The sequence below is a fragment of the Callospermophilus lateralis genome, chromosome 12 (genome assembly GCF_048772815.1).
Source record: "Callospermophilus lateralis isolate mCalLat2 chromosome 12, mCalLat2.hap1, whole genome shotgun sequence".
Taxonomy (NCBI): domain Eukaryota; kingdom Metazoa; phylum Chordata; class Mammalia; order Rodentia; family Sciuridae; genus Callospermophilus; species Callospermophilus lateralis.
This window is the reverse complement of record NC_135316.1, coordinates 70,345,942-70,372,415: the sequence shown is the minus strand read 5'-3', so window position 1 is coordinate 70,372,415 and position 26,474 is coordinate 70,345,942. Positions and strand designations below refer to the sequence as shown.

Sequence of the window (26,474 nt, the reverse complement as noted above, 5' to 3'; positions counted from 1 at the left end):
CCAGCAGGTTAGGGCTGTGTCCTGACTTAAACTTTATGTACTCTGAGTCTTCTCTAGGTCCCTAGGTTGTCTCCGTTCACTTCTCTGTCACCCTCAATGCAGATTTTCAAGCTGGTGGGAGGGTCAGGAGATTGTCTTCTCTAATAATATTCAATGCTAATTCTACTCTGCTTCACCTACTGTATAGACTCATGCACGTTTGCATCTGTTTTTTTGGACTCTGCCAGTCTATCAATTTGCTTTTGTTTTTCATGTACCAGAACCACACTGTTTTAAATACTGTAGTTTTAGTCTATGTTTTACAGTTTTGAATAGTCTCCTTCACTATTTTTCAATAACATTATGACTGCATTTGTTTTTCATTTAAACTTTTAAAATCTATTTAATTGAGTTTTTAAAATCTTTTGGTGTATTTATTATAATTTTATTAAATTTAGAGAATGTCAACATATTTATAGTGAACCATCCATCCTATTAAATAGGTTACACTTTTATTTACTCAATTTGTTCTTTGTGTTTATCAGTAGCATTTTAAACATTTTTTTTTCTTGTAGACTTCAGCTGTTTCCTGTAAAATTTATCCCTAGGTATTTTTTTTTAATTTGTATAACTAGTTTTTATTTAACTACATAAAATTATTGATTTATATGTATTAAATTTGTGCTCCATTGAATTCTTCCATATTTATAATAATTTTCTCAGTAGATTTTCTCCTTTCCAAATTTCTATGTCTTTCTTTTTCCTATCAAATTGCTTTGGTTATTTTTTGTAGAATGGTAAATTTAGTATAGTGAACATTCTTGATTTGTTCCAGATTTCAGTAATGTTTCCAGAATTTTCCCACTAAAAATGATGCCAGGCTACTTATTAAGGAAGTTTCTGAATGATACTATCTTTTATAACACTTTTAAAAGATATAATTCACATATCTTCTAAAGTGTGTAATTCAGTTTTTTTTAGTGTACTCAAGAGTTGTACAAACATCACCACTCTCTAACTGTGAAACATTTTCATCACTCCAGAAGAAGCCCATATTCATTAGCAACTAATTTCATTCTTCCCTCGTCCCAGCCCCTGTCAATCAATCTACTTTCTGTCTATATGGTTTTTTGTATTCTGGACATTTCATATACTATTGTAGGCTGTGTGACATTTTACTCAACAAACCACATTGTGTACATCAATGGTCCATAAAATCACGTAGCCTCATGATAGCACAGCATCTCAGTTGATCCAGGTGCCCTCTGATAATCTCACCATGGTAAAATTGCCTAGAATGTATCTGGTCATTAAGTGATTCAGGACAGTATATGGTCTTTTGTAACTGTCTTCTTTTACTTAGCATATTCTTTTTAAGGTTTATCCCTGTGGTTTCTATTAATACTACTGCATTAATATTAATACTCAATAGTAATTCATCTCAATAATAAATTCACAAAATATAGAGCAGTTATATTTTAAAATGATATGTAAAATCATTCTATTTGTAAAATTTCCAACCACAGTTTACTGTTTAGGAACCATTCTGTTTTCAGTGTAGAGCCATCTGTATCTCTACAAAGGGGTTATAATGGGATAAAAATATGCATTTTTGCAACTGCTATTGCCTTAAATCTATCTTGTCCCACTCCACTTACTTGGCATTTTTTATATAAAAAAAATCTGTTCATATCAAATTCCTCTCCACCCTCCTTAAAATCCTTGAGTGACCCACCACAGCCTTCATGTTAAGACCTAACTCCTGATCAGGACATACTTAGCTCAATGGCCTCTTCTCTGCCGTTTCTTATCACTCCCTCCCACCTTGACCTTGAACACATTGACCCAGGATTGGGAGCTGTTTGTAGTTTTCAATAGTGCTGATTTGTATGGGTCCTTGCTTGATGTCTACCTGAAAAACCTTTTCTTTCACCTGCAACCTGCTCTTTGCCAAGACAATCCCATTCATCTTTGAAGGCCCAGCTCAGTTGGCACCTAATCTGTGAGATTTTTCTCTTTCTGCATCCACAGCCTGGCAGGCTTATGTCTACCATAGAACTGATCACATGTGTCTTATAGTTGTCTATTTTTCCAGCCTACCCTCCCTTAGTGTACTCTTTAGGGGACAGACATTGGGTCTTATTTATCATTTAATCACCAGGATCTCAGTTTCTGTCACATGGAAGGTGATTGATAAAGTTTGATGAGTGAATGGATAAAATTAGATCCATACACTCCAACTTGAAGCATATCAGTAGATACCACTGGACAACTTGCCATGTACCCAGAGAAAGACAATGTACAAAATGCAGTCCTCTCTTTTAAACTGCTTAGAAGATAAGTCACTCTTTCTTACACCCTACCAAGCAGGATTTATGGTCCTTGACTGATTCAATACAGACTCCTTGTTCTGCCTTCTTGAGCTTGTCTAATGCATAATAATTTGGGATGGCGACATGCTGAATGCAGATCTGGAACTAGCCGAAGGGTTCATGAGCCACACCCAGGCCTCCGATCTCTGTTTTGGAATCCTGCATTACCGCACTGTACTGCATTATCACTGTTTATCCCAAGACACAAGCTGTAGCTCTTAGACAGAGCAAATGTGCTTCCCAGTCTGGTGCATGAATACCTGTGCTGGGAATTTGTTCCAATAAATCCAAAAGTTTTGCTCACTCTCTTTCTTCCCAGAGACCTTATCCCATAATCCAAAAGAAGGACTAACTCAATCGTTCCTTCTCTGCCTCAACCAACCTCACCCCATAATATCACCACCCTCAGCTTAAGTCAGGGCCCCGTGACTGGAAAAAACTTATTGTCATCCTGTCATTTTATTGAATTGTCTTACTCTGTTACAATTTTCTAGTCCATTCTTTTGTGGAATGTCACAATTTCTGTGAGAAGCATTTGCCATGCCTGCTGCTTGTGTCTTCCCATGTGTGAGCATGGATTGGAGAACCTCCATCCAAACTAAGTCTCCATCCAAACTAAGTACCTTCCCAGCGCCCTGACATAGGGAATGCCAGTTAGCAAAATTTCCCACCTGAATAACCAAGGTACTTGACCTTGCTTGTATTTGAGATCACATGAGACCCTAGGTAGGAAAACACTTTAAAATGGTGAAATGATGGTTTGAGGGAATAGTCTCTGACTAGTGAGGTGGCATAGAAGTAAATAATGTAATGAGTCATTAAATATAGGTTGAGCCTCAGCTCTGTAGACATGTTTCCATGGTGATTTTTAGTCACTAGGCCTATCGTCTTCAATGTATCCTGAGTATCACAGCCATCCATCTAGGATATGGAAGCAATCAAAAGGGCCATAAAATCCCCCTCCCACCTTCCCCCCGCCTTCCTCTTGCTCCCAAAGTTCTCTGGGCAGATGGTACCCAACTTATGATTCCTTACCTGTACAGTGCTGTGAAAGCAAGTCACGTTCAGTAGAACCTGTTCGTTCAGTTTGGAAATCTGGTCTTTCTCTGGGCGACCACATCATCCAACATGCAGGATGATGCTGGGCAGCAGCAGCAGCCACAGGTCCCAGGCAGCCCCGAGATCACCAGGGAGTGAGTCCCCTACAGATAGAGGAGGACTCTGTGCTGAGCTGTGGTGTTTGGTGGGTGAGGCGTGTCAAATGAATTTTTGACTTAGGATATTTTCAACTCATGATGGGTGTATCAGGGTGGAGTTCCATTGTGAATTAAGGAGCATCTATAACCTGCCCACACCTTTTCTACTCTAAGAAAAACTTATTTCTCCTTGTTTTCCTGGGGTCTCCCCAGACCACGAAAGACCAGCTCCTTTCTGAGTTCGAGATGTTCTCCATCCGTTGGAAGAGCTTTTCTCTGCTCCCAGATCTCATCCATTGTTTCTGGCCCATTTCAAGAGTCAGGTTCTACATGTCAAGCCGTTTGATCCTGAAGAGAATGCAGGCTGCATTTCTCCATGCATTGGACATTACAGAAACAAATGGCATCACAGTCAGGAACAGGTGAGTTTCCGGTGGCCAAAATAACAATGTCAATAATAGTCTGTGTAGTGTCCCACATATTCCAGTCACTCTGTAAGCATATGCTGATTGATAAGGACCTTGGGGGAAATGACCCAGAACATAACATCTAAATGGACCCAGGCAGTCTGTCCTTCCCTGGGGATAGTTGTCGAAGTGAGGCTCCATCCCTCTCTCCACCGTCAGTGTGGCTCCAGGAGAGGTTGCCCACAAAGACAGCAATGTTCTGTCTCATTACCGATTCTGTTCCCATGGAAGTCCTTGCCAGGGCCCTTAATTTCTTGTGTTAAAACAACAAACGAGGTGACCCCAGTACAATCTCTAATAGGTAGCACGGGTCAACAATTATTCATTTGTACTAGTGCTTTTCGCATGACGGGCTGAGATTAAAATTTGTCCTCTTCCTGGCAAGAGCTATAAATTAGTTTTATGCCACTGTTAAACCCAGAGGTATAAAAAAAAAAAAAAAAAAAGGAAGGGATTGGAAGTGGGGGAGGGCCAATGAGCACGGCCTGGCTGCCTCCAACAACAAAGCAAGCTACTTTTTGGACCATGGGGACAAGGGAGAAGGGGGCAAAGGAGGTCAGTGAGATTGAGCCCAAGAGAAACTGACACAGGTCCTCTGAGACAAGACCATAGCTTCTTTGAGGATCTGAGTTAAATCTTATTTTTTTTAATCTTTATTTTGTTTATTTATTTTTATGTGGTGCTGAGGATGGAATCCAGGGCCTCGCACGCCCTAGGCGAGCGCTCTGCCGCTGAGCCACAACTCCAGCCGCTTGGTTTTCTTTTTATGACTAATGTCTGGCGGGTTTTGCCAAATGAATGAAAAAATGCACAATTGGATGCAAGCAGCAGTTGTGTTTCTGAGCCAGCTTTGAATAAAACCAATTATGCCACCTCCATATGAGTTCTCCATGGCCAAAAGAGCCACTGAAAGGAGAGCACTCATCTACATTTTTTGACATGTATTGTCCCACAAGCAATCAAGAGGGGGAAAGTGGCTCACAAGACTGTACATGCAACATTTAGGCATTTATGTCTACAGGCAGGAGAAAAAGTACACTCCCAAATGTCAACCACGATACTGTCAGGATGGGGGCATCCAGAGGGTCTTCTATTCTCTTCTTTGCACAATTCAGAGTTTTCTAAAATTCTTGTGATGAGCATACATTATCTCCCGATCAGAAAAAAAAATTAAAATTAAATGTAAAAACCACTCACCATCCACCCTGAGTTATCTGAGGTAGAAAAAGAGAAGGTTGATGTAGATCATCAAGAGGATGCAGAAAAATCACCCATGCTTGACTTTGGAATGTGTTACATACATTTTCTCCCTCAGAAGATTTATCTTCCTAATTATGCTTTGCTCTTTACTTAATATTAGGATTAGTTCTAAGTCCCTGAGCTCCCCTGCCAACTAATGAGCTAAGCTGAATGGGAGGAAGAATCAGCTCAGAAGGAAATGAAATATGAGCGGCACATAATCCACACGGGGACAACTGAGCGTTGGCGACTGGCACGGAGAGGGGCAGGAGGCACCCACACTCTGCAGTCAGACACTGCCACTAACCCCCAGGCCTTGGGAAGGACCCTTTTCTCTTCTGTGCTCCAGTGTTCCTGTCTGCAAGCTGCTGTGGTAACAGTCTCCACTTCCTGGAGAGGTCAGCAGGCATCTGTGAGATGACACTGGCGACGCGCTTAGCATGTAGGACTCAGCAGGGGTCAGCCTGGTCAGTGTGTGTTCCAGGCATGTCCTTCCATGATTGGCATCATATAATTTTTTCCTCCCAACTAGACTGTACCCTTTAAGACCCAAGTTAGCATATTGGTCTTGTCATCCAGGAGGGAAGCAGGTATCATTCAAAGAAGCGACTGTCTAGGGAAATGACAGGAGCCGCCCTTTTATTTACTAAGGAGTGGAGAAACCCATCACCCAGTTCTCCACGCATCCTTCTCACTTGTGTCGCTGTCCCCCACTCCATTGGCCACTGCTGGATTCTCTTCTCCGTGACTTCGTTCCCTTTCTGAGTCCACACAGGGAAATTTAAGCTTCAACCTGAGGCCCACCCATACAGACCTGTGAAATTTAGACAGCGAATTACTGTTAAGTGCTTGGGCTCAGATCAAATGTCGGGGTAACACAGGGTTCCAGGAATGGGGACATTGTAGAGGCTTAGGTTCATTCTGACTCCCTGTCACGAGGCTGGTGCATTAGCAGAGCTGGACTGGAGACATGTCATTCCTGTTTTATGGGGGAAAGCTTGAGTGCCATTATCAACTTGCCCTCTGTCAGAAATAGTCTCCAATATGTGCATCATTGGAAGAATTTGGGGGCAGCAGTGGAATGGGGGGAGGGACAGAGGAGGAACAAAATCCTTCTAAATCCCTTCTCCTTTGTGCATAATTTAGACACAGGTCAATTGTTTCAAGATGACTTAAAGCGGATCCTAGTCCCTTCTTCCTCTGCCATCTGGGGCAACCGAGCAAGGTTCTATCTTCTCCCCCTCCGTTCCCACTGGGTCCAGTATTAAGAGAGGAGGGAGAAAGCAGAAAAGAGGAGACAGTCTGCACTCAGGATAAAAGATAAAGTTTGAGCTCTTCAATTTTGTTAAAGAGTTTATTTGACCAGACAGAGAATAAGGCGGCTGCAAACCTAAAGTGGTTCAGGGCTCCTCTGGAGGTGGTAGAAGGATAAGCCTTTGCAGAGTAAATGAGAAATGGAACAAAGAAATTATGTGATGGGTTAAAGTTTGAACCATTGCCTTCTTTGAATGATTCCAGTGGGACGTTCAGGACTGTGTTAACTAATGCCCAGGGGACCATCTGTGATTGGCTGAGCTTCAGTTTCATTTTGCTTATGTAGGAATCCAGGGTATCAGAGCCACCTCAGTCTAAATGGCCTCCTATTTAATTATTATTATTTATTTTATTTTATTGGTGCTAGAGATTGAACCCAGGGGTGTTTAACCACTGAGCCACATCCCCAGCCTCTTTTTTATTTATTTAGAGACAGGGTCTCACTGAGTTACTAAGTGCTTCACTGGCTTGCTGAGGCTGGCTTTGAACTCCCGATCCTCCTGCCCCAGCCTCCCGGTTGGTTGCTGGGATTATAGGCGTGTGCCACCGTGCCCAGACTATTTAATTATTTTGACAGACCTCTACAAGAAACTGGGCAGGATACTACCCTAGCCATTCCACAAATATCTTCCTGACCTGAAAGCATTTTTTCTCCCTCCTGGAAAAGTCAGCTCTCTGAGGAGAGGGACCAGGCTGCTGTGTTCACACTTGCATCCCCTGCACCTCCCCCAGCATGTGCCAAATGCTCAATTCACGATTGATTGAATGAATGAATGAATGAATGAGTGAATGAATTCATTACATAACAGCAAAAGGGTGTGGAAATCAGTGGTCCCTGCAGAAAAGCATATGTGTATATACATTATTACTTAAAAGGAGGAGGCTGCTTCTAAACCCTGAATAAGAATACCCAATTAAACTAAATAGTAGGAAATTACAGGCAACCATAAAATATGGTGAATTTACTAATTAAAACTAAATTCTCTCCTAAAACATGACTCTAAATACTGTGTTAAGAACGATGACAAAGAAACTCCCCATTCTCTGCTTAAGAATTACAGCCAGCTTCCCCTCCACCCCCCTGTGAAGTCTGCCTGCAGGACTGTGTGTGACTAACAAATCACAGTTATCTGCCCCAATAGGGCGGCCCTATTATCTCCATTGTGAAGGTAACAATGGAACCTGAGGGGACTTGGAGGTTGCTAAAGAATCAAAGACTTTGAGAGGAGGGTCTGAGGTCATTAAGAAGCTTCTATTCGATTCCCAGAGGAAACAGGGATGCCAGCCTGATGCTCAATGAACCAGCAAGAGTGAGTCCAGCCTCTAGCTCTTCAAAGTGTGGTCTGTGACCCTGCAGCTTTGACATCCCTGGGAGCTGACCCAACCCTGCAGAACTAAAGTCTGCATGTTAATAAGATGCCCAGGTAATTCCTGTGCATGCAAACCGGGAGAGATGGAAGATCCTGGGTTTAACTCACTCTCAGCAGAGTAGTGAAAGGAGAGTTTTGCTGGCTGTGAAACTGCTGGGAAAGTTATAGATGTATACAAGTGCAGGCCGCAAAGCCAGGGGCTTTGCATTGCTAGAACTTCCCATGTCCCCTCTCCTCTGTGACATTCCTTTGGATGGGGAGGAGCAGGGAGAGGAAGAGAGCCAGCCTCCCACGAGGGCCCAGGAGGTGACCTGAGCTGCAGGATTACACAGGCTGAAGCCACCCTTGCCTGCAGGAAGACTGAGCTAGAGACTGGAGACTTAATCTTCAATTCAGAGACTGGGTCAATTGGAGAGTTTTAGAACTCTTGTACAAAGTGAGCACTCTCCAGTGGGGAAAATGTGAATAAAATCGAACCCATGCTGAAAGGTAGCCATGGTGAATTCTGGGAAGAAATACATTTACGGGGGCAACTGAATTGCCTTGAAGTAGAATAGGCTAATTATCTTAGCAACACTAATAAACTTGTTCCTTAGAGACACACGGTGACTGTAATAACTGAAAGATGAATATTAGATGAATGAATGGCTTGGCCGGTCTGTAACCTCCCAAGCCCAGGGGGCACCAATTCTCCCTTCTGCCTTCTCATGCCTCTCCCCCAAGCCTAAGAATTTTTATTAAATATGTACCCAGCTACTGGCAAAGATTCAGAGTCAATAAAACACCTGCCCCCTCCTCGCTTATGGGGATTTACTTGGAGCCATTGTCAGTGGGTTTTCCTGACTGTGCTGTCCCTCAGATGGGGTGAGGGCGGTCACCCCACAGAGACAAATGGAGCCATTTGTTTGGAGAGGCATTTGCTCAGTCAGGGGTGAGCCTGTCCCCCTGACAATCATGCTGAGGCCCTGGTTTCAGTGCTTAAGTCCTGTGTCTAAGAGTCTCAGAAAAAAAGTCTGCTGTCCCTAGGACCAAAGGCCAAGTTCTGCACCTCTCCAGGCCGAGGACACCTTCAGTGCCTTTCCTCTGGTTTCCAGGACCTTTTTCTCCCTGGGACACAAAGGTCAGGAGCCTGCTTTTCTTACTCTCCCTTTCCCTATCTCTGGCCTGATTCTTATCCTTATCCTCCAGTCCCCTGAGCTGTTAGCATCAAGGGAAACCAGGTGCGGCCTCCAGCAGACAGGCCAAAGGAGCAAAGGAGAAGGTGAAAGAAAAGACCCTCTAAGGTTCACAGCCCTGTGAGATGTGCCCAGTTATCAGTGACCTGGAGACAACGACCAGACACACCCATCCTCTTTCTCTCTCTCCTTCCATTACCATAGTCCTAAGGCCAGAGGTCTGGGGGTCCCCATAAATCAGGTCCAGCCACAACCCCAAAAGCCAAATGGAAAAACAATGGCAAAAGCAGGAAAGGAACTTGAATCCATATAGCTCTATTGGAAAGGCAAAGCCAGGCTGGTATCTCAGCCTTGTCTCTCGGGAACTGACATGAACTCTAGGTTTAATGGAAGATTAGGGGCAGGAGTGAGAGGTCTGTTTAGTCAAGCAGCCTTAGTCAAAATGGTCTGGGTGATCAGTATCTGAGTTCTGGTTCTGGGAAGTCCTTATCACTAGAGGGGGGCAATCTCCATTGCTCCTCAGGATGTTTATCCATCAGACCTGTGATCTTGGAAGGAGGCAACTTGGGTTCCCATGAGATGATCACTCTTGCTTAGAGCTGGTAGCTCATCATGGGGGTGATCTGCCTGCCTGGTCACTGTGACCTTTCCTGCTCTTAGCTCCTATTCCTGAAAGGTGCAGAGCAAAGACTAGAGACTTGTAGGTGCCTGTCTATGGGATCTGAAACAGGATACTGTAAACGCTGTAAGTTCAATGTCTTTGAAAAATACCTCAGTTACTCTTCCAGTGGTGTCCTCAGTCTTGAAGTGGGCACATGGCCAGTTTTATACGAACATTCCTGAGATGATTAAAATGCCCCTGTGCAGAGTTGAACAAGAATCTTACCCAAAGTTTAAAGTAGAAAAGAGACAGCTACAAAATGAAGGCAGAGATGCTGAGCATTTATCCTGCTTTTAGGTACCCACTGGGCATCTGCAGACCGAAGAGTCAGTACTTTTAGCAAAGGCAGACTCTGTCCCCGCTATCCATTCTTCCTCCCTTCCTCCTTCTCTCCTTCCCTTTCTGCCTCCCTCCCATCTTTCATCTTCTGTTCTTTGATGTACAGCCCACAGTGAAGTACACAGGTGTTAAGTGGATATTTTAATGGCTCTTCACATATGTCCCCCCATAAGATAACCACTGTTCAAACTTTTATCACCACAGATTGGCTTTGTACATTTTTAAACTTCATACAAATGGAATTCTTAAATATGAACTCTTCAGTGTCTACTTTTCTATTCATCATGTCTTTGAAATCCACCGCTGTTGTTGCAGATAGCAGCCATTCATTCTTTTGTTGTAGTTGTGCAGTAGTGTGTTATGTGAGTGTATCAGAATTTATTCATTTAAAGGACATTTAGGTGTTTTGAGATTTGGGCTAGGATATATTAATGCTGCTACAAACATTCACGTGCATGATTTTTGATCACATAACACTCATATCTATCAGGTGTTGAATGCAACAAGTGAGGGTCTCAGATTTTTACACTACTTTCAGGCTCACAAGCTTGCAAGTCACAACTGGATGGATGTGGGTAGGAGACATGAGATTCCTGGGCCAGAGATGAAAGACAGTCTCTGACTCACAGCAATTGCAGTGGCCAGAGCATTCACAATTTTATACCAGGTCCCTGAGACCCGGTTCCCATGAGGTAATACAATTATGGTCAAATGATGCCTGTACTTACAAATAGATTGCCTTACAAAAACTTAGAAAACCTGATCTTCAACAGTGGACTGTGAGCTTTCCTGCTCTTAGCTCCTAAGGCAGATACCCTCTGTTTCTCCCAAGGCTGTAAGCAAACTTGTCCTTTGCTCCCAGAAGAGATGCTGCTTTTTTAGGTTGTTCAGTATCCAAATATCTTTGAAACAATAGTTTGGGATAAGAGACAATTAAGTTCTTATCGTGTAAGGGCAAAGGGAAATTTCCTATGCCCTATGCCCTTTGAAGTTTTACTGTAAAAACTTGACAAAGACAGATAGAAGTTATACAAATGTATTAACATAAAAGGGGGGGAAATCACAGGATGAGCAAAGATAACACAAGGCGACTCCCTATCAGCCCAGTATCATTCAGAAATTCAAACACGAGAGAAGGAAATGAAGACAAACCTGAAGGGTTATAATTGAACCTGGGGGTGCTTAACCACTGAGCCCCAACCTCAGCCCACTTATTTTCTATTTTGAGACAGGATCTCTCTAAGTTGCTTAGCATCTTGCTGAGTAAGTTGCTTAGGGCCTTGCTAAGTTGCTGAAGCTGGCTTTACACTCAGATCCTCCTGCCTCAGCCTCCCAAGCCTATAGGCTTACAGGCATGAGCCACCGCACCTAACTTTTATAAGTGATTTTGAAGGGAGCTCAAGGGCTTGGAGAACATACAGTGGCCTCAGATAAAATCTGTCTGGTTGGCAAAGGAGACAGTGATTTGTAAAAGATTCCCTTTAGACTTGAAATAGAAGACAATGGTGTGTGACAAAAGTCTGTCCAGGTGTGTTAACAGAGTTTTATCTCTTGCTGGCAATATAAGTTTAGTTAATGGAAACTTGGGGAAGAGATCAGAGGCACTGTTTCTTCTTTATGGGTCCAGATGTTAGGCTGATAAGGAAACTTTGCAGAAAGCCTCTCCATAGCTGGGAGGGGGAGAAATAGGGACGGTCAGAGGAAACCAGATTCTGGGGTGAGTTCTAAGGTCTCTCCGCATGTCAAAGTACCAGATGTGCAGAAATGCATGAGAATGGAGAACGGTCTCCCAACAAGTTCATGCCTGGGAGTAGAACTGCTGGGTCTAAGGTCTGGCTTTTGTAGATATTGAGTTTCTTAAAGTGATTGTTCCATCAGCCGGGCCCAGGAGTTTCGAGTGTTCCACATCCTTGTCAACACTTGATACTGTCATTGGTTTCACTGTAGCCATCTTGCTGTGGCCACGTCTCCTTCCCACCTCAGGGTCTCTTCCACATAGAACTGCTTAGATGTCCTTTATAATTATGGTTCAAGTCAACATGAATATTATTTTCATTACATGTTCTAAGAAACACATTTCATGATACAGAAAGTAGGTGCTGCATCCTCAGCAGTGATTACTGGTCTTATATCTCAATCAGTTAGCTGTTCAATAATAATAATAATTATGTGATGATGATGATGATAGCATCTACCACTTACTGCTTTCTTACTCTGGGCTAGAGGATATTAGATAGTGTTCTTTTTGTCTCATTCAATTCTTACTTCAACCCTAGGAGATAATGTTATTCTTGCTTTATAAATGAAGACACTAAAGCATAAAGAGGTTAATTAATGAGTACAGGATTCATACCCAAGTGGGTCTGACTTCAAACTGTAGTTTTTTTCATTTTTTTCTACTGTGCAATTCTGTCTTTCTATCTCCCTTGGTTAAATGACACATGTCCTATTTTAAGGGCAGACTTATATGAAGGCCTAATTTTCTAAAGATGGTTCTGCGGTTGGAAGACAGCCCTTTGTGTGAAATAGCATGTCTCCCTGCTCCTGAATTTGCATGTCTTTGATATTAGCACACGGGTATCTTTGATATTAGCACATGGGCGGGAAAGACCTATGGACTACATCCACACTTGGGTGTAAGCATTATGTCTCCTGCCATCCAGAGCATCCTAGTCTGAGTTATTCAGGCAAGACACAAGTCTTAAGGAAACCAAAATTCTCAGTGGAGAGAGTGAACCCCTGCTTCTCCCACAGTCCTGCTGTCAGAGCCTGGAGACTTGAGTACAGATGTGTAGGTATGAATCCATCCGTGTGGGAGATTTGGAGACAGTCTGGAGCCAGCAGGGAACTGGCCTGAAATTATACTCCAGGAGGCTACCCTTGACCCCAAGCCCTGGCCCAGTTTTAAAGCCTGGTGAGACATGAGCATTGCCTCAGCTTCAGTTGAATCCACAAAGTAGAATTCAAAGATACACCCAGGAATGGGCATGCATGTGAGCAAATGTTGGTCTCTGGTGACCCCTAGGTCCCCTACAGACAGGAACTTCCACGGTCTCAGCAGTCAGCAGCTATGAGAATCCACCAGGTCAGAGTTGCATGGAGCTGAGGTTTTCTATCTTTAGAGATCCAGGAATGGGAGAAAGCAGGAGCAGGAACACGTCCACCCTCCAGGGACATGTGCCCCTTACTTGAGTCTTCTAAGATGGAAAAGGTTAAAAGATGCAAAGGAGTTTGTCCATTCATTTAAAAATACACTAAGCCCCTTCAGTTTCCAAATAATGTTCCAGAGATACATCAATGAATGGAACCAGGTTGTTATTCCCAAGAAACTTAATGTTGCAGTAGGGAAGACAAACAGTACACAGATAAATATATGAGCTACAGTCTCTCTGTCCTCTAATATACCTTATCATGGTATTGATAAGTGCTGTGAAGTGAAATAGGGGGATTCAAGTGTGTTTTTGACAGGTAAGAGAAGGACAGCCTCAGAGTAGACATAACTGTACAGGTGTGAATGAAGTGGAGGAGTGAGCCACATGGGTATCTGATAGTGTTCCAGGAAGAGGGAAGGAAGAGTACAAAGGCCCTGTGGCAGGCATGTGGCCAGCATGTTCAAACAACTGCAAGAGGCCAGTGTGCTTCAAGTAGAGGGAGTGAGATAGGTATGGGAGAAGGGATTATGAGACCAGAGAGTTAGGTAGGTGGCAGAGTATGTTGGTTCTTGATGACCCTCCCTGGAAACCATTAGAATATTTAGTGAGAAAAGTTATAGTCAGTAAGGGGGCAAGAGTGGATGCAGGAAGACTCATGTATTCATTTTCGAAGACTGCCATAACACATTACTACAATCCTATAAACTTATATATATATAAACTTATTCTGTCACAGCCTGGACACCAGAAATCTGAAATCAAAGTGTCATCAGGGTCACGCTCCTTCTAAGCTCTAAGGGGGCACCTACCCTTGCCTCTTCCAGTTCTGATGGCCCAGGCCTTCCTTGGCTAGTGGCCACATGACTCCATCTCTACCTCCCTCTTCCCATGGCCATCTCCTCTGCTTCTGTGTCTTCGATGTCTCTTCTAAGAATATTTGTCCCTGGACTCCGGGCTCACTTGGATGTTCCAAGAGGACCTCATCTCAAGGCTTAATCACACCTAAATCACATGTGCAAAGAGCCTTATTTTGAAGAAGGTCTCTTTCACAGGTTCCAGGTCAGTGTGTGAGCACATCTTTGTGGGGGGAGCCTTCCAACTCACTCCAAGTAGGAGGCTTCTGAGAGGCAAAGTGGGTGACTTGCCTTTGAGTGGTGATGGGCAGATGGTGAACGTGGTTAGACGGTGATGGAGTCATCAATGAGAGGAGTCATTCATCCTCTCCACTAAGAGTTCTGGGGCACCTCCCATTTCCCAGCACTGTGCTGGTCCTGGACAAATAATGGGGAAGAAACAGACCATGTTCCCCACCTGGAGCTCACCTCATGGCCCAGCAGGAAGATCAGATGTTAAATAAGTTTGTTGCATGTTAGAAAGGCGCACACAACAGATAGACCTGAGTAATCAGAATAAGGAACCCCTTAAGGATGGATAAAAGTTAATTGAACAAAGCAGGTAAGGAATGGAGAGGGTGGAGAGCTCAGACAGAGTGAGCTGAATTTGTGGAGTTTCTGGACAAGATGCCTTTGAATAATTGAGGAAAACAACTTTGATATGTGGCCTAGGGACATCCTAGGCTACACATGACTTAACATATTTGCTTCCAAAATTTGCATTTGCTATTTCTAGTTTCTAACCTCTTCTCTAAGGTTAGTACATTCATCAGCTTTCCATGACTGTGACAAAATACCTGAGATAATCAACTTAAAGGATGAAAGATTTTTTTAAAATGTTTTTTTTTTAAGTTGTTGATGGACCTTTACTTTATTCATTTATTTATATGTGGTGCTGAGAATCAAACTCAGTGCCTCACACATGTGAGGCAAGTGCTCAACCTCTAAGCCACAACCCCAGCCATGAAAGAGTTATTTTGACGGATGGCTTCAGAGGTTTTAGTCCATGGTTACTTGGCTCTGCTACTTTTGGCCTGTGGGGACACAGTACATTATGGAGACAGGAGTGTGGTGGTAGAGCTGATCACTTCCTGGTGGTTGGGAAGCAAAAAGAGAGAAGGAGTTGGGGGTCTCAATATCTCAGGACTTCCAGGGCACATTTCCAACAACCTAACTTCCTTCCACTAGGTCCCTCTTCCTGAAGATTCCACCATCTCCCAGTAGCACCATCAAGTGGGGACCAAAACTTGAACATATGGGCCTTTGGGAGACATTCCAGATTCAAACCATAATAGCTAGGAGACCAACTTGGGCCACAGCAACCTGTTATGTTGTGACTGTTGTCAACAAGCTAAGGGTAGGTTAGGACACTAAGGGTGTCCAGATGGGCGGAGGTTTACTGTCAGCGAACCCATCACACCTCCCTTGTTACCTTGTGGTCCTCATGTCAATCTACAGAGATGCTTCCAGTAAATGGAGCTTAAGGTATTTAAATTTTAACCTTTAAATTCCTCATGCAGGCTCAGGTTTCCCTTTCCAGTTGCAGATATAAAAATCTGACTATATAAAAAGGTGCTTTCAAGACAAAGTCTTTCATCTACAGGACTCATTAACATGCTCCAAGCCTAGCAGTTGAAAAGCAGAACCAAAGAATAAACGGAAAGGGAGCTGCCTTCCTCAACTATTTGCTTTGACTACAGACTTGCTCCAAATGTTTGCAGGCTCCAAGCAAAAGTACGAGTGAAGGCCCACACTCTGTAAATCTAGATACTTAAAAGTAAAAATCAAGGCATGAGACTCTTCAAACATGTTCTGTCCTCTTGCTCGTTACACCTTCGTAACGAGCTGTGTACACAGCCAGCCATCTGTCTCACTTTCTCCCATTTCTGGCTTCCTCCTATCCTATGATGGACCTCATGCAAAAGCAAATGGACACCCCAATTCACACATCCAAGCTCTGTGCATACCCCCTAGAATAGCCGCTCACTGGCCACACCTCCCATCCTATGATGATGATTCCCTGGGCCGCTGGGAACTGATGTAGGCCATTGAGAGGAGATTCCCAGTTATCTGGATGGGGTGTAGAAGTGTGGATTGTATAGCTCCAGGTGGACATAGGATACAGCGGGAGGGGCAAGGATATTCTTTGGTTGGGTTGAAATTGCCTCCTGGTGATTGATAACAGAAAATGAGTAAGGAGATTGATTGGGAGGCATCTGGGCTTTTGTTAAGGCCTCCGCCCTGCTGAGGCGTGGGAGAGGAGAGTGGTCTGGATCCATCCAGGAGGCAGACAGGCTTCCTGGGTCAAGCCAGCAGACTATGCTTCCCAATCCAATGTGAGAAGCAATTCATGATCCAAAAAGGAATGCCTGAGACTTTGAGTCAACTCTGTAAAGAGTAGAGGCAAAGAAAGTGCCTCTCTGACTTGAGCAGTTTCTTCTTTGAAGTTTTTATGTCACGTGCATGCTGGCAGCTGGTCCGCCTCTCGGTCAGGTTCAAAGGCAGCTTCTGGGTCCCATCCCTGTCAGTTTTTGGGTGAGGAACTGCCAGGACACCATCCTGATGAGCTCACAGCTGTGGACTCCTTGTACACACACACTTGTCCAGCAGCTGAGAAACCAAGGTAGAGGAGAGAGCCTCCACTGCAGGTGGTCCCCAGGGTTCTGTTTATGAATCATCAGCTCATTCATTCATTCAAGCAGAAATATACTTATCAAGAGTCTATCAGATGCCAGGTACTGTAAAGTGCTGGATTTGCCCATTACTGGACCAGACACTGTCCCTCTAAATGACTTCCAGCTCGAGGAGAGAAGCCACCAGCTACTGATTTTCAGTGCAGGTTGAAATGAGTAGTGAGTTGAGTGTGAAGATCTTTTTTCTTTTCTTTTTCTTTTGGTTCCAGGGATCAAACTCAGGGGCACTCAACCACTGAGCCACCTCCCCTGACTTATTTTTTATTTTATTTAGAGACAGGGTCTCGCTGAGCTGCTTAGCATCTCTCTGTTGCTGAGGTTGGCTTTGAACTCAGATCCTCCTGCCTCAGATTCCCGAGCTGCTGGGATCACAGGTGTGTGCCACCGCCCGGTGTATGTGAAGATCTTAACTGCTGCACAACTACTCCAGAGGCCAGGGAGGGAGACAGCATCTCCATCTTAGAGCAGTTGATTGTCTCAAATAGACAACCCCAGTTAGATCGATGCTGACACACTTCAATGATATAAAGGACAGAACCAGTGTGAGCCTCATAAAGCAAGCTATGATTAATGCATCCATGTGTGTTACAAAGAGGGGTCAAGCATCTGTCTGATGCATACTGGCGCTGTGCTAGCATGAGCAAAGAGTCCCTGTCCTGAAGGCACCCAACAAACAAGAAATATTCTGGTCAGCCAAGAGCTGGGATCTAGAAAGACAGGCCCTGCAATCCTAGTTTGGGGACTCAGAGAAGTAGGTCTTGTTTTCACAGTGTAACCCACATTTTCTTACCAGACCCTCATGTAGCCAGGACGGCATTAATAAGAGGGCTGGCATGGGAGGCTTTTGAGGTCATAGACCAATATTTGTGAGAACATCTGTGTGGACCTCTTCTCTATTTTTCACCCCTGGGTCTAAGTTTTAAATAGATTTGTCCTCCAAGTTGTCATTTTCCTCTATTCAAAGCAATGTCCCATATCCCTCTTATCTAAAGGGTCAATGACTTAGAGGCTCCTGTGTGTGCTCATCAGTCTCCACACTCAATTTACATAATTTTGGTCACTAGGAAAGAAATTTTGCATGTAATGATATTTCAGAGTGAGATCCCAATACTCCAATACGCCTGAGAGATGGCATCAGACCGTCAGAAGTCCTGACCCAGTGGTTGGACATAGAACATTTAGGGAACAAGCTTTTAAAACCCATTTGTAAAGTAAGAGATCTCCCTGAACGATGTTACCCGGTCCCCACTCCCTCCTCGCCATCCATTATGCTGATTGACAAACCACTAACGTCGCCAATGAAGACCCAGGCGGAAGTGTTAATTAGCAGCATCTGGTGTGAACCAGAAATATGGCTAGGAATTGAAGCAATTGTACTCATTATTTCTGGGGTGTGGACTTTTCCAATAAAATGTTAGGTGATAACCTTGAAGTGAGAATTCCTGATCCAGGAATTGGCAGGCCCCTGGAGTATGGTTTTTTAAAAGATTGTGTATCATATATACAAAGTATTATATATCTATATAATATATCTTATCTATGCATATCTCATATTATTTATACTAAAGTATTCTGAAGAAAGGTGCAGACATGATATAACCTAGGCCCCAAATATAACCGAAATCTGACGCTGGTAGGGAGAAAGGAGCATGAGATACATTCATTAAGAAGTCCTACCCCGGGGCTGCATTTTCTAGCTCACTTTGTGTTATTCCTTCGCTGTTTTGAAGCATTCCAATGTCCTCCTGGGTTTTGTGCACACATACAGAGTTGCACTAGGTTCTGAGGGAGAGATGCAGAGCCAGGAAAACCAAATGGACAACATTTAGCCTCCACCTCTGACTCTCCTTCCCAGAAACAAAATACCGTGTCATGCAGGCATGCGTACGCTCCCCTTCTTAGCGAAACCTGGCGTTGAACTTGGCTCAGGCCTTGACTTTATCCCCATACTCTAATGCCTATTTTTTAAGCCAGCTTTGCTTTGCTGAGACCCAAAGACCCAACCAGAACAACTTAGAGGAGGAAAAGTTTGTGTTGGCTCACAGTTTCAGAGGTTCCGTCTGTGGTTGCCGTGACTCCATTGGTCTGGGACTGGGGTGAGACAGAACATCATGGTGGAAAGGTGTGACGGAGGGAGGAATAGTGTGATGAAGGAAGCTGACAGTTCATGACAGCCAGGAAGAGGAGAGAGAGGGAGAGAGAGAGAGAGAGAGAGAGAGAGAGAGAGAGAGAGAGAGAGAGTGTGTGTGTGTTTCACCCACCAGGGACAAAACGTAAACCTCGAAGGCACACCCCCAGTGACCTACTTCTCCAGCCACACCCCAGTCACCACCCAGTACAGTACTCTTTTCAAATTATGAATACCCTGATTAGGTTCCAGCTCTCATGATGTAATCATCTCACTTCTGAACATTCCTGCCTTGGCTCACACCTGAGCTTTTGGGGAACATCTCATATCCAAACCCTAACCCCTGCCCTGGTGTCATGTGACCCCATCCTCTCTCCACCTGCTCTTCCTTCCTCGGTGTGAAATACATTCATAGAATCACTTCCTTTGCCCTCTTCACCCAGGATGAAAAAGCCTCCGTTAATTAATACAAATAAGAGCACGGACAGACTCAAAGCAAGAGCCAGTCATTTAAAATTGGGTGCAGAATCCTCTTTCTGCCGAAATGCATGAGCATGGCCGTGTTCTGGAAGCAAGTGGAAAGGAAAATCAATCCTGTAAGTGAGCTTGCTGACCACAGGGAGTGCAGGTTGGAGAAAGGGTCATGTCATAATTCCAAGGGCAGGTTTTCCCTTTGAAAGCCAGGATTTGGAGGTATAGCCATTACCAACCACGGGAGTGTGGCTGATCAAATTAAAGAATGCATTTTTAAATTCAATTGCACCCTCAGTGGAAATAGCCTCACAAATGCTTGGGGGGAAAGAATTATACCCAGTCTATAAAGCCTAACGTTTCTAAACCCAATTCTGCACATTATTCTAAAGGTTAATTCAAAATCTCTCTTCCAAATGGGAAGTTAAATACAGCCAATGGAAGGGAGGCATCCTCTGACTGACTGAGGGGTTTATCAGTCTGTAAGAGTTCATTAGTTTTAATTAGTGTAATCACTAATGTTGCATTAACAGTTTAGTGAAGGAAAGTAATTACTCACACATCCACTGTATTAGATGGGAAGATTAGAATTCATTTTCCAAAAACGATTAGCATTTTGCCAATTAAAAGAATCCCTTCTCCCTGCCAGTAGACCTGTGACCTCCGTCACCCAAGGATCGTTTAAATGAAACATATTTTGCATCAGAAGATGGAGTAGGAAGACATGAGGAATTAAGACTGCATTCATTCTTAGCGCCTTCTTGGAGCACAGCAAGTGCCCCGGTCTCCGTGAGTTCATAATGTCCCACCCTATTTGCATAGTCACTCAATTCGGTCTCTTTGGATTATATCCTTGGCTGCTTTGTGATACAGCAGCAATGAAAAAACAAAACATAAAAAGGCTGGCAGATGAAGAAGCCCAAAGGAAGCAACAGGGGCGCTTAGGTGGAAGAGCACTGTTGGTTCCACTGGGTGGACAGGGTGGGGACTGGCTGCTGGTCCCACTCTGAGTGCTGGTTTGGAGCAGGCTCTGCTTGTGGGCCTAGGCACATTGTGCCACCCTCAAGAACATTTTAAAGTGCACAGCTGAGTCCTGGGCCTTCCTGCTGGTTTCCCACTGGGCACTGAAGGCCATCTCAGCCTCCCCTTGATTTGGCAATAAGGCCCAACCCCTCTCCATCTCCACCAGATGGTCCATCTGCCAGGTCTGTTGGAAACTTCTTGTCGCTTCTTAAACATCTTGCCTTCTATCGCATCTGGCCCTTTCAAACTTGTTGTTCTCCCTGTCGGCAAGACCTTTACCTAATTTGTTAAACAATTCACCCTTCATGCTTCACACAGAATAAATGTCCCTCACACTCGCTAGAACAGCCTCCCCTACTTTCTGCTATGAGAGCCCCTCATGCATGAAATCCTCCTTCAGTGTCTGCTGGGATTGGTTCCGGAAACTTCTGTGGTACTCAAATCCATGGATATTCAAGCCCCTCATGTAAAATGACCTAGAGTTTACATATAACTCATGGACATCCTCCCAAATCCTTTAAACCATCAGTAGATTATTTATAATACCTACTACCATGCAAATGCTGTACATTTTGTTTAGAACATAGTGTCAAGAAAAAAAGTCTGTACATGTTCTGTACGGATCTGATTTTCGAAAATATTTTCAATCTGTGGTTGACAGAAAGCACAGATACAGAGGACCTGCTCCACTGCATTTTTGCATTATGTTAGAACATAACATGATCCTAGGGGCCAGTGAGCCAGGAACAAGGATGCTCTTCTGTATTCTCAACCCTTTGCCCTGTTAGGTGACTACCTTGAGTTGTGGTCATGTTTCTCTCTCCTCCCCACCTGAAGCCTCATCAGAGCTCACCTGCCACATCACATAGGAGGGAACAGAGATATTTGCATACAGAGAGGCATCCTCCTCCTCCTCCGCCTACCTGCCTCGCTCAGTACCGTTTCCAGAGGGAGTCAACACTTGCTTGGTTCACTCCCTTTGCTGACAGGTTCCTGTTGCATTGTCTGATGGGGGGCACGGGCAGATTGGAGAGAGGGATAAGGGAGCTCAGGGTATCCCCCCTCCTTCCCTACTGTGACTTCACATATCTGACATTGGCTGCACAGCACAACCCAGAAGAAGGCAGGTGGGCTGAGGAAGGGCTTGTGGTTAACTAGCCCAGGGGCCACTTCTGAGATGGGAATCCCAGGACATTCTGTCCTCATGCGTTAGGCCAAGGGCAAAATCAGGTTCTCCAGGCTCTTGTGGTAGCCTGTGTTCAACCAAGTTGCCACCCACGTGTGAAGGTCAAGTGACCAGGTTGGAGAGAGGAAGGCATGGACCAAGGCGGAAGGTCACCAAAGTCTTCACCCCAACCCCATCTAAATGGAAAGATCATCTTCGTATGAACACTTGACTTCCTTTTTAATGCCATCTTAAGGCATTATTTTACTGCTTCTTAAACATCTTGCCTTCTTTCGCATCTGGCCCTTTCAAACTTGTTGTTCTCCCAGTCAGCAAGACCTTTGGGGTTAATTATTTTTGCCAATAAGAAAACTTCCTTCATCACAGGTGCTGGACAAGTAAACAGGGAAGTAGACAAAAGTCTTTTGAGATCCAGACTGCGTTCTTCCCAGACTATGATCCTTGTCCCCTTTAGCTATTCTGGGCTTCATTTCCAGCCTCATCTTTTATGTGTTGTGTGACTTTGAGCAAGTGACTCAGTCCCTCTGTGTCTTAGTTTCTTCATCAATAAGACAAGCATAACGTATTTCTCTCATGATTATTGTAAAGCCCATGTGAGAAAGGGGTCTTCTCAGAGACTGGGTAGGGGCAGCATTTGGGGCTTCCCATCAGAGCACAAGACTAGGCTTTCCTGAGCACAGCTGAAGAGGCAGACCACCTTTCAGGAAGGTGCAGACTTCTGGACAGACCATGGAGCCTAGCTGGTGTTGGGGTCCGCATATCAAGTCAAGATGGCGCCTAGCAGTTTGCCAGGAGGAGTGGTTTGTAAGGCAACGCCATCAAGCCACTTAGATGGTAGGGATTCCTTATTGGCTGACTGCTGTAACTGGTTGATGCTAATTGAGTCAAGCTGTGTGTAACCAGTTAGGTATATATACCCCTGCTATTTTGCAATAAGACGGCTCCTGCTACCTTGGGTGCCCGCTACCTTGAGTTCCCGCCCAGTTCCTGCTGAGTTTCCCTGCAATAAAGCAGTTCCCGCTTCAACCTTCAATGTTGAGAGCCACGACCAAGTCAACATGGCGCCTGGCACTTTGCCAGAAGGAGTGGTTGAGGGGTAACGCCAGCAAGCCATTAAGATGATGATAATAAGTTAAGCTGTGTATGATTATTAAGATAATGACTGATTGCTGTAACTGGATGATGCTGGAATGGGGCAGGCTGTGTATTCAGTTGTGTATATGGACCTCTGCTGTCTGGCAATAAGGAGGCTCCTGCTACCTCGGGTGCCCGCTACTTTTGAGTTCTCGCGGAGTTCCCGTTGAGTTCCCATTGGTTCTAGCGGAGTTGCCGTGGAGTTCGCGTGGGTTCTCGAATAAAGTTCGTTCCTGCTTGAATCTACAAGTGGCTCGTGACCTCCCGGTTGTTGTGCCCAGCCGGACTGTGGCAAGCTGGAGCCTAGCTGATGGAGATACAGCCCTGAATTTCTTGGGAGGAACCCTCCCTTTACCCAGTGAGTAAATGGTCCAGGCTGCCGGCAGGCAGATGGCAACTCAACAAGGTTTAATTTATCTGTAAACAAACAAAAAAACCCCAAACTGATCTTTACTGTGAGAGAATTAATGAAATAATCATTTTCTAAAATCTACTTTTCGTAGTGCCGAACACGTAGTAGATGCTACATACTCGGTAACTCCCTTCTCTGTGTTTAATACTAAAGGGTAACTTATCACTAGCAGAATTCTGGAACATAGTCTGTTGCCTCGCGGCTGAAGTCGCCATGTCTCCCTTAGGGGTGAGGATGGGTGACAGCAGGCAGCCCAGTAGCTACCATCAGAGGCAGCAAGGCGCTGCTGGAGGGACTTACATAGCTTACACTGCTCATGCAAGAACCCGGACCCCGGAAGCTAGAGCTAACAACTCCAGAGCAGACCTCATCTATGCCCACCTGCCTCTAGGTCCCCTCCACCACCAGGTGGCCGTCTCTGCACACCATGTGTGTGAATGTGTGTGTGTTCATGCTCTAAAGGGAGGACGCCAGTCGGCCCCTAGTAGTTAGCCACAGGGAGCTAGAAGAGAGAAAAATTCCTGTAACCATGGTGGTGAGTGTAAAAGGCAGACTTTCACCCTATTTTCTATACTTTGGGAACAAACTGAAGCAAGAAGAAAAGGCAGGTGCCCAAAGGCACTTCAAGTCTGGAAAGCATTTGGAGAACTAGGGCAGACGGGACTTTCGCGACCTGAGGGTAGCCTAGGAGACCACTACCAGATGAGGGCCCCGTGCCTGGGGGGGCGCTATAAGGCTGCCACCTCTACCCAAGGGCCCAGATCCTTCAGTAGCTAATTAAAGATAAGAGAAACTCGGGAGTGAGAGTGGGGAGCTGAAGGCAGGCAGAACTGGGGTGGGGTGCGTGCTCTGTGTTCTGAGTCAGGAGGTGTGAAGATGAATCCCTGTCTGCGGCTTTCCAGCTTGGTAACCTCAGGCACATTGCAACTGAAGCCTGTATCTTCAACTGAAAAATATGAATCATAGTCCTCAGGTCACAAGGAGGACCCCTGTCAAATGTGTAATTAATTATAAGCATATTAATGTCTGTACCACCCACACCAAGAGACATGGTTGTCTATTGCTAACGCCTTCAGGGCCTGGCCATAGCAGGTGCTCCATTCATGCTTACAAATGCCTGATCCGAAGGTGCCATCGCAGGTCTGACTGTCACTAAGGACATTTGTGGGCACACTGCCCTGAGGAACAAAGGGTCAGGACACTGTCACAATGGAAGTGCCTGGAAGTGAGCCCCTGAGAAGTTGCTCTGGAGCAGAGACGGAGGAATAGGGTAGAAGCGTCCATGGTGGGGGACAGTGCCCGGAGTCAAGGGTGGGGCTTCCTCCCTGGTGACTGGGGTCAACTGCACACAATTGCCTCTGTGTCCCAATGGTTGCCTTAGGACCTGGGAGAAGGATACACAAAACTGTATGACCCCTGATAACCCTGGAAGGACAAATAGGTATTATTGAGTTTTTATTCTAAAAATAACAGCAATGATAAAATAGAAAAAAAAAATCCATTGACTCCTATTGTCTGCACAAAAATATCAACAGTATCAAGCAAGCAAAAACAAAAACCACCAGGGTGGGGGGTGTTCTTCATGATTGATGACCATTACAGTACAATGTTATTTGAGGAGGAAAATTGGCTATTTGCTATTTGCTTGGATATCTTATTAAAGAATCACAAAGGCATAAATATTGCATTTTCTTGGCCCAAGTTTCCAGAATCTTAACCCCCCATCTCCCCAGGTACCCACAATGTCCCTTATTTTTAAAAGAAATGAATCTTTCTCTGTTGGCACTAAATAATCTGCTTTAAATTTTTTTTAATTGTCATTAATCCCTTAATCTTATTTATTTAGTTTTATGTGGTGCTGAGGATCAAACTCAGTGACTCATACTTAGTAGGCAAGTGCTCCACCATGGAGCTACAACCTCAGCCCGACAATCAGCTTTTAACATTTTGGTCACCAGGGGAGTCACAGCCAGGGACAGACACAGGTCTCATGCCCCACTAATACTACTCTCTTTCCTTCTAGTATGTGTCCAGTAGACGTGCCATCACTCAGAGCACTGCAGAGCAAGGCAGCTTCCACCCTCACCATCTCCCCCACCACCACCGTCACCACCGCCACCACCACCACCTGCGCCACCATGCCCACCCCCACCACCTCCACCACCAGGAGGCAGGGCTGCACGCTGCCCAGGTGACGCCCTGCCTGTGCCCCTTGTTCTCCTGCCAGTGGGAAGGCCACCTGGAGGTGGTTGTGCCCCATCTGCGTCAGACCCACAGGGTTGACATCCTTCAGGGAGCAGAAATAGTGTTCCTGGCCACAGACATGCACCTGCCGGCGCCGGCCGACTGGATCATCATGCACTCCTGCCTCGGCCACCACTTTCTGCTGGTGCTCAGGAAGCAGGAGAGGCACGAAGGGCACCCCCAGTTCTTTGCCACCATGATGCTGATCGGGACCCCCACCCAGGCCGACTGTTTCACCTATCGCCTGGAGCTCAACAGAAACCATCGGCGTCTCAAGTGGGAGGCCACCCCCCGGTCTGTCCTCGAGTGCGTGGACTCGGTCATCACAGATGGGGACTGCCTTGTCCTCAACACCTCCCTGGCCCAGCTCTTCTCTGACAATGGCAGCCTTGCCATCGGAATTGCTATCACTGCGACGGAAGTCCACTCCGCAGAAGCTGAGATGTGAGGCCAGGAGCCACCAGAAGCCCATACATGGCCTGTGAGCCCCGGACCTCTGGATATCAGGACACTAGACTCCTTTTTATTCTTCTCCTTCTTTCCTTCTTTTTTTTTTCTTTTAATTTTGTCTCAGGTACTTTGTGGTATTTAGTATTTGTCTGCTGCGGGCATTAATATCATGTAAACATCCTGTGATTCCAGACCTTGGTGTGATGTCTGTCCTGTTTTGTTGACATAGTTTTATAGAATGTTTGTAAGATTCGATCAGAGTAGTTATTTCCTGCCACCCCCAGTTCCTTTCTCCACTATTTCCAAAAGGAAAAGACTGTTGTAGTTGAAAGTTGTACTGTCCAAATCATTTCTCTTTCTTTCTTCAGTCTATTTCAGAGGGAGTCCTGCCTCTTTAGGTTGAATCTGCTTCTCCCCTCTGCCACACTTCAGGCGCCGGGGAAGCATTACACCCAAACCCCAAGAAGTGCTTACTGGGGCCCAGTGGGCCTTTCGCCAACCCATTCTGTCACCTCAGCTGGATCCTGGCAGGCCTCCAAGTGAGTACTTAGTTTCAGGCAGATTGTCCCGGCTGCC

The 26,474-nt window shown here is 45.0% G+C and overlaps 1 protein-coding gene across 1 annotated transcript in view; it reads left to right on the top strand.

The window, feature by feature from the left end:
• Siah3 (siah E3 ubiquitin protein ligase family member 3) overlaps positions 1-25,896 on the top strand; it is a 64,009-nt gene extending 38,113 nt beyond the window's left edge. The window contains exon 2 of the mRNA XM_076872734.1: positions 25,228-25,896. Within this exon, the coding sequence (XP_076728849.1) occupies positions 25,228-25,896 (669 nt within the window). The remainder of the gene's footprint in view (positions 1-25,227) is intronic.
• Positions 25,897-26,474: the final 578 nt, after the last annotated feature.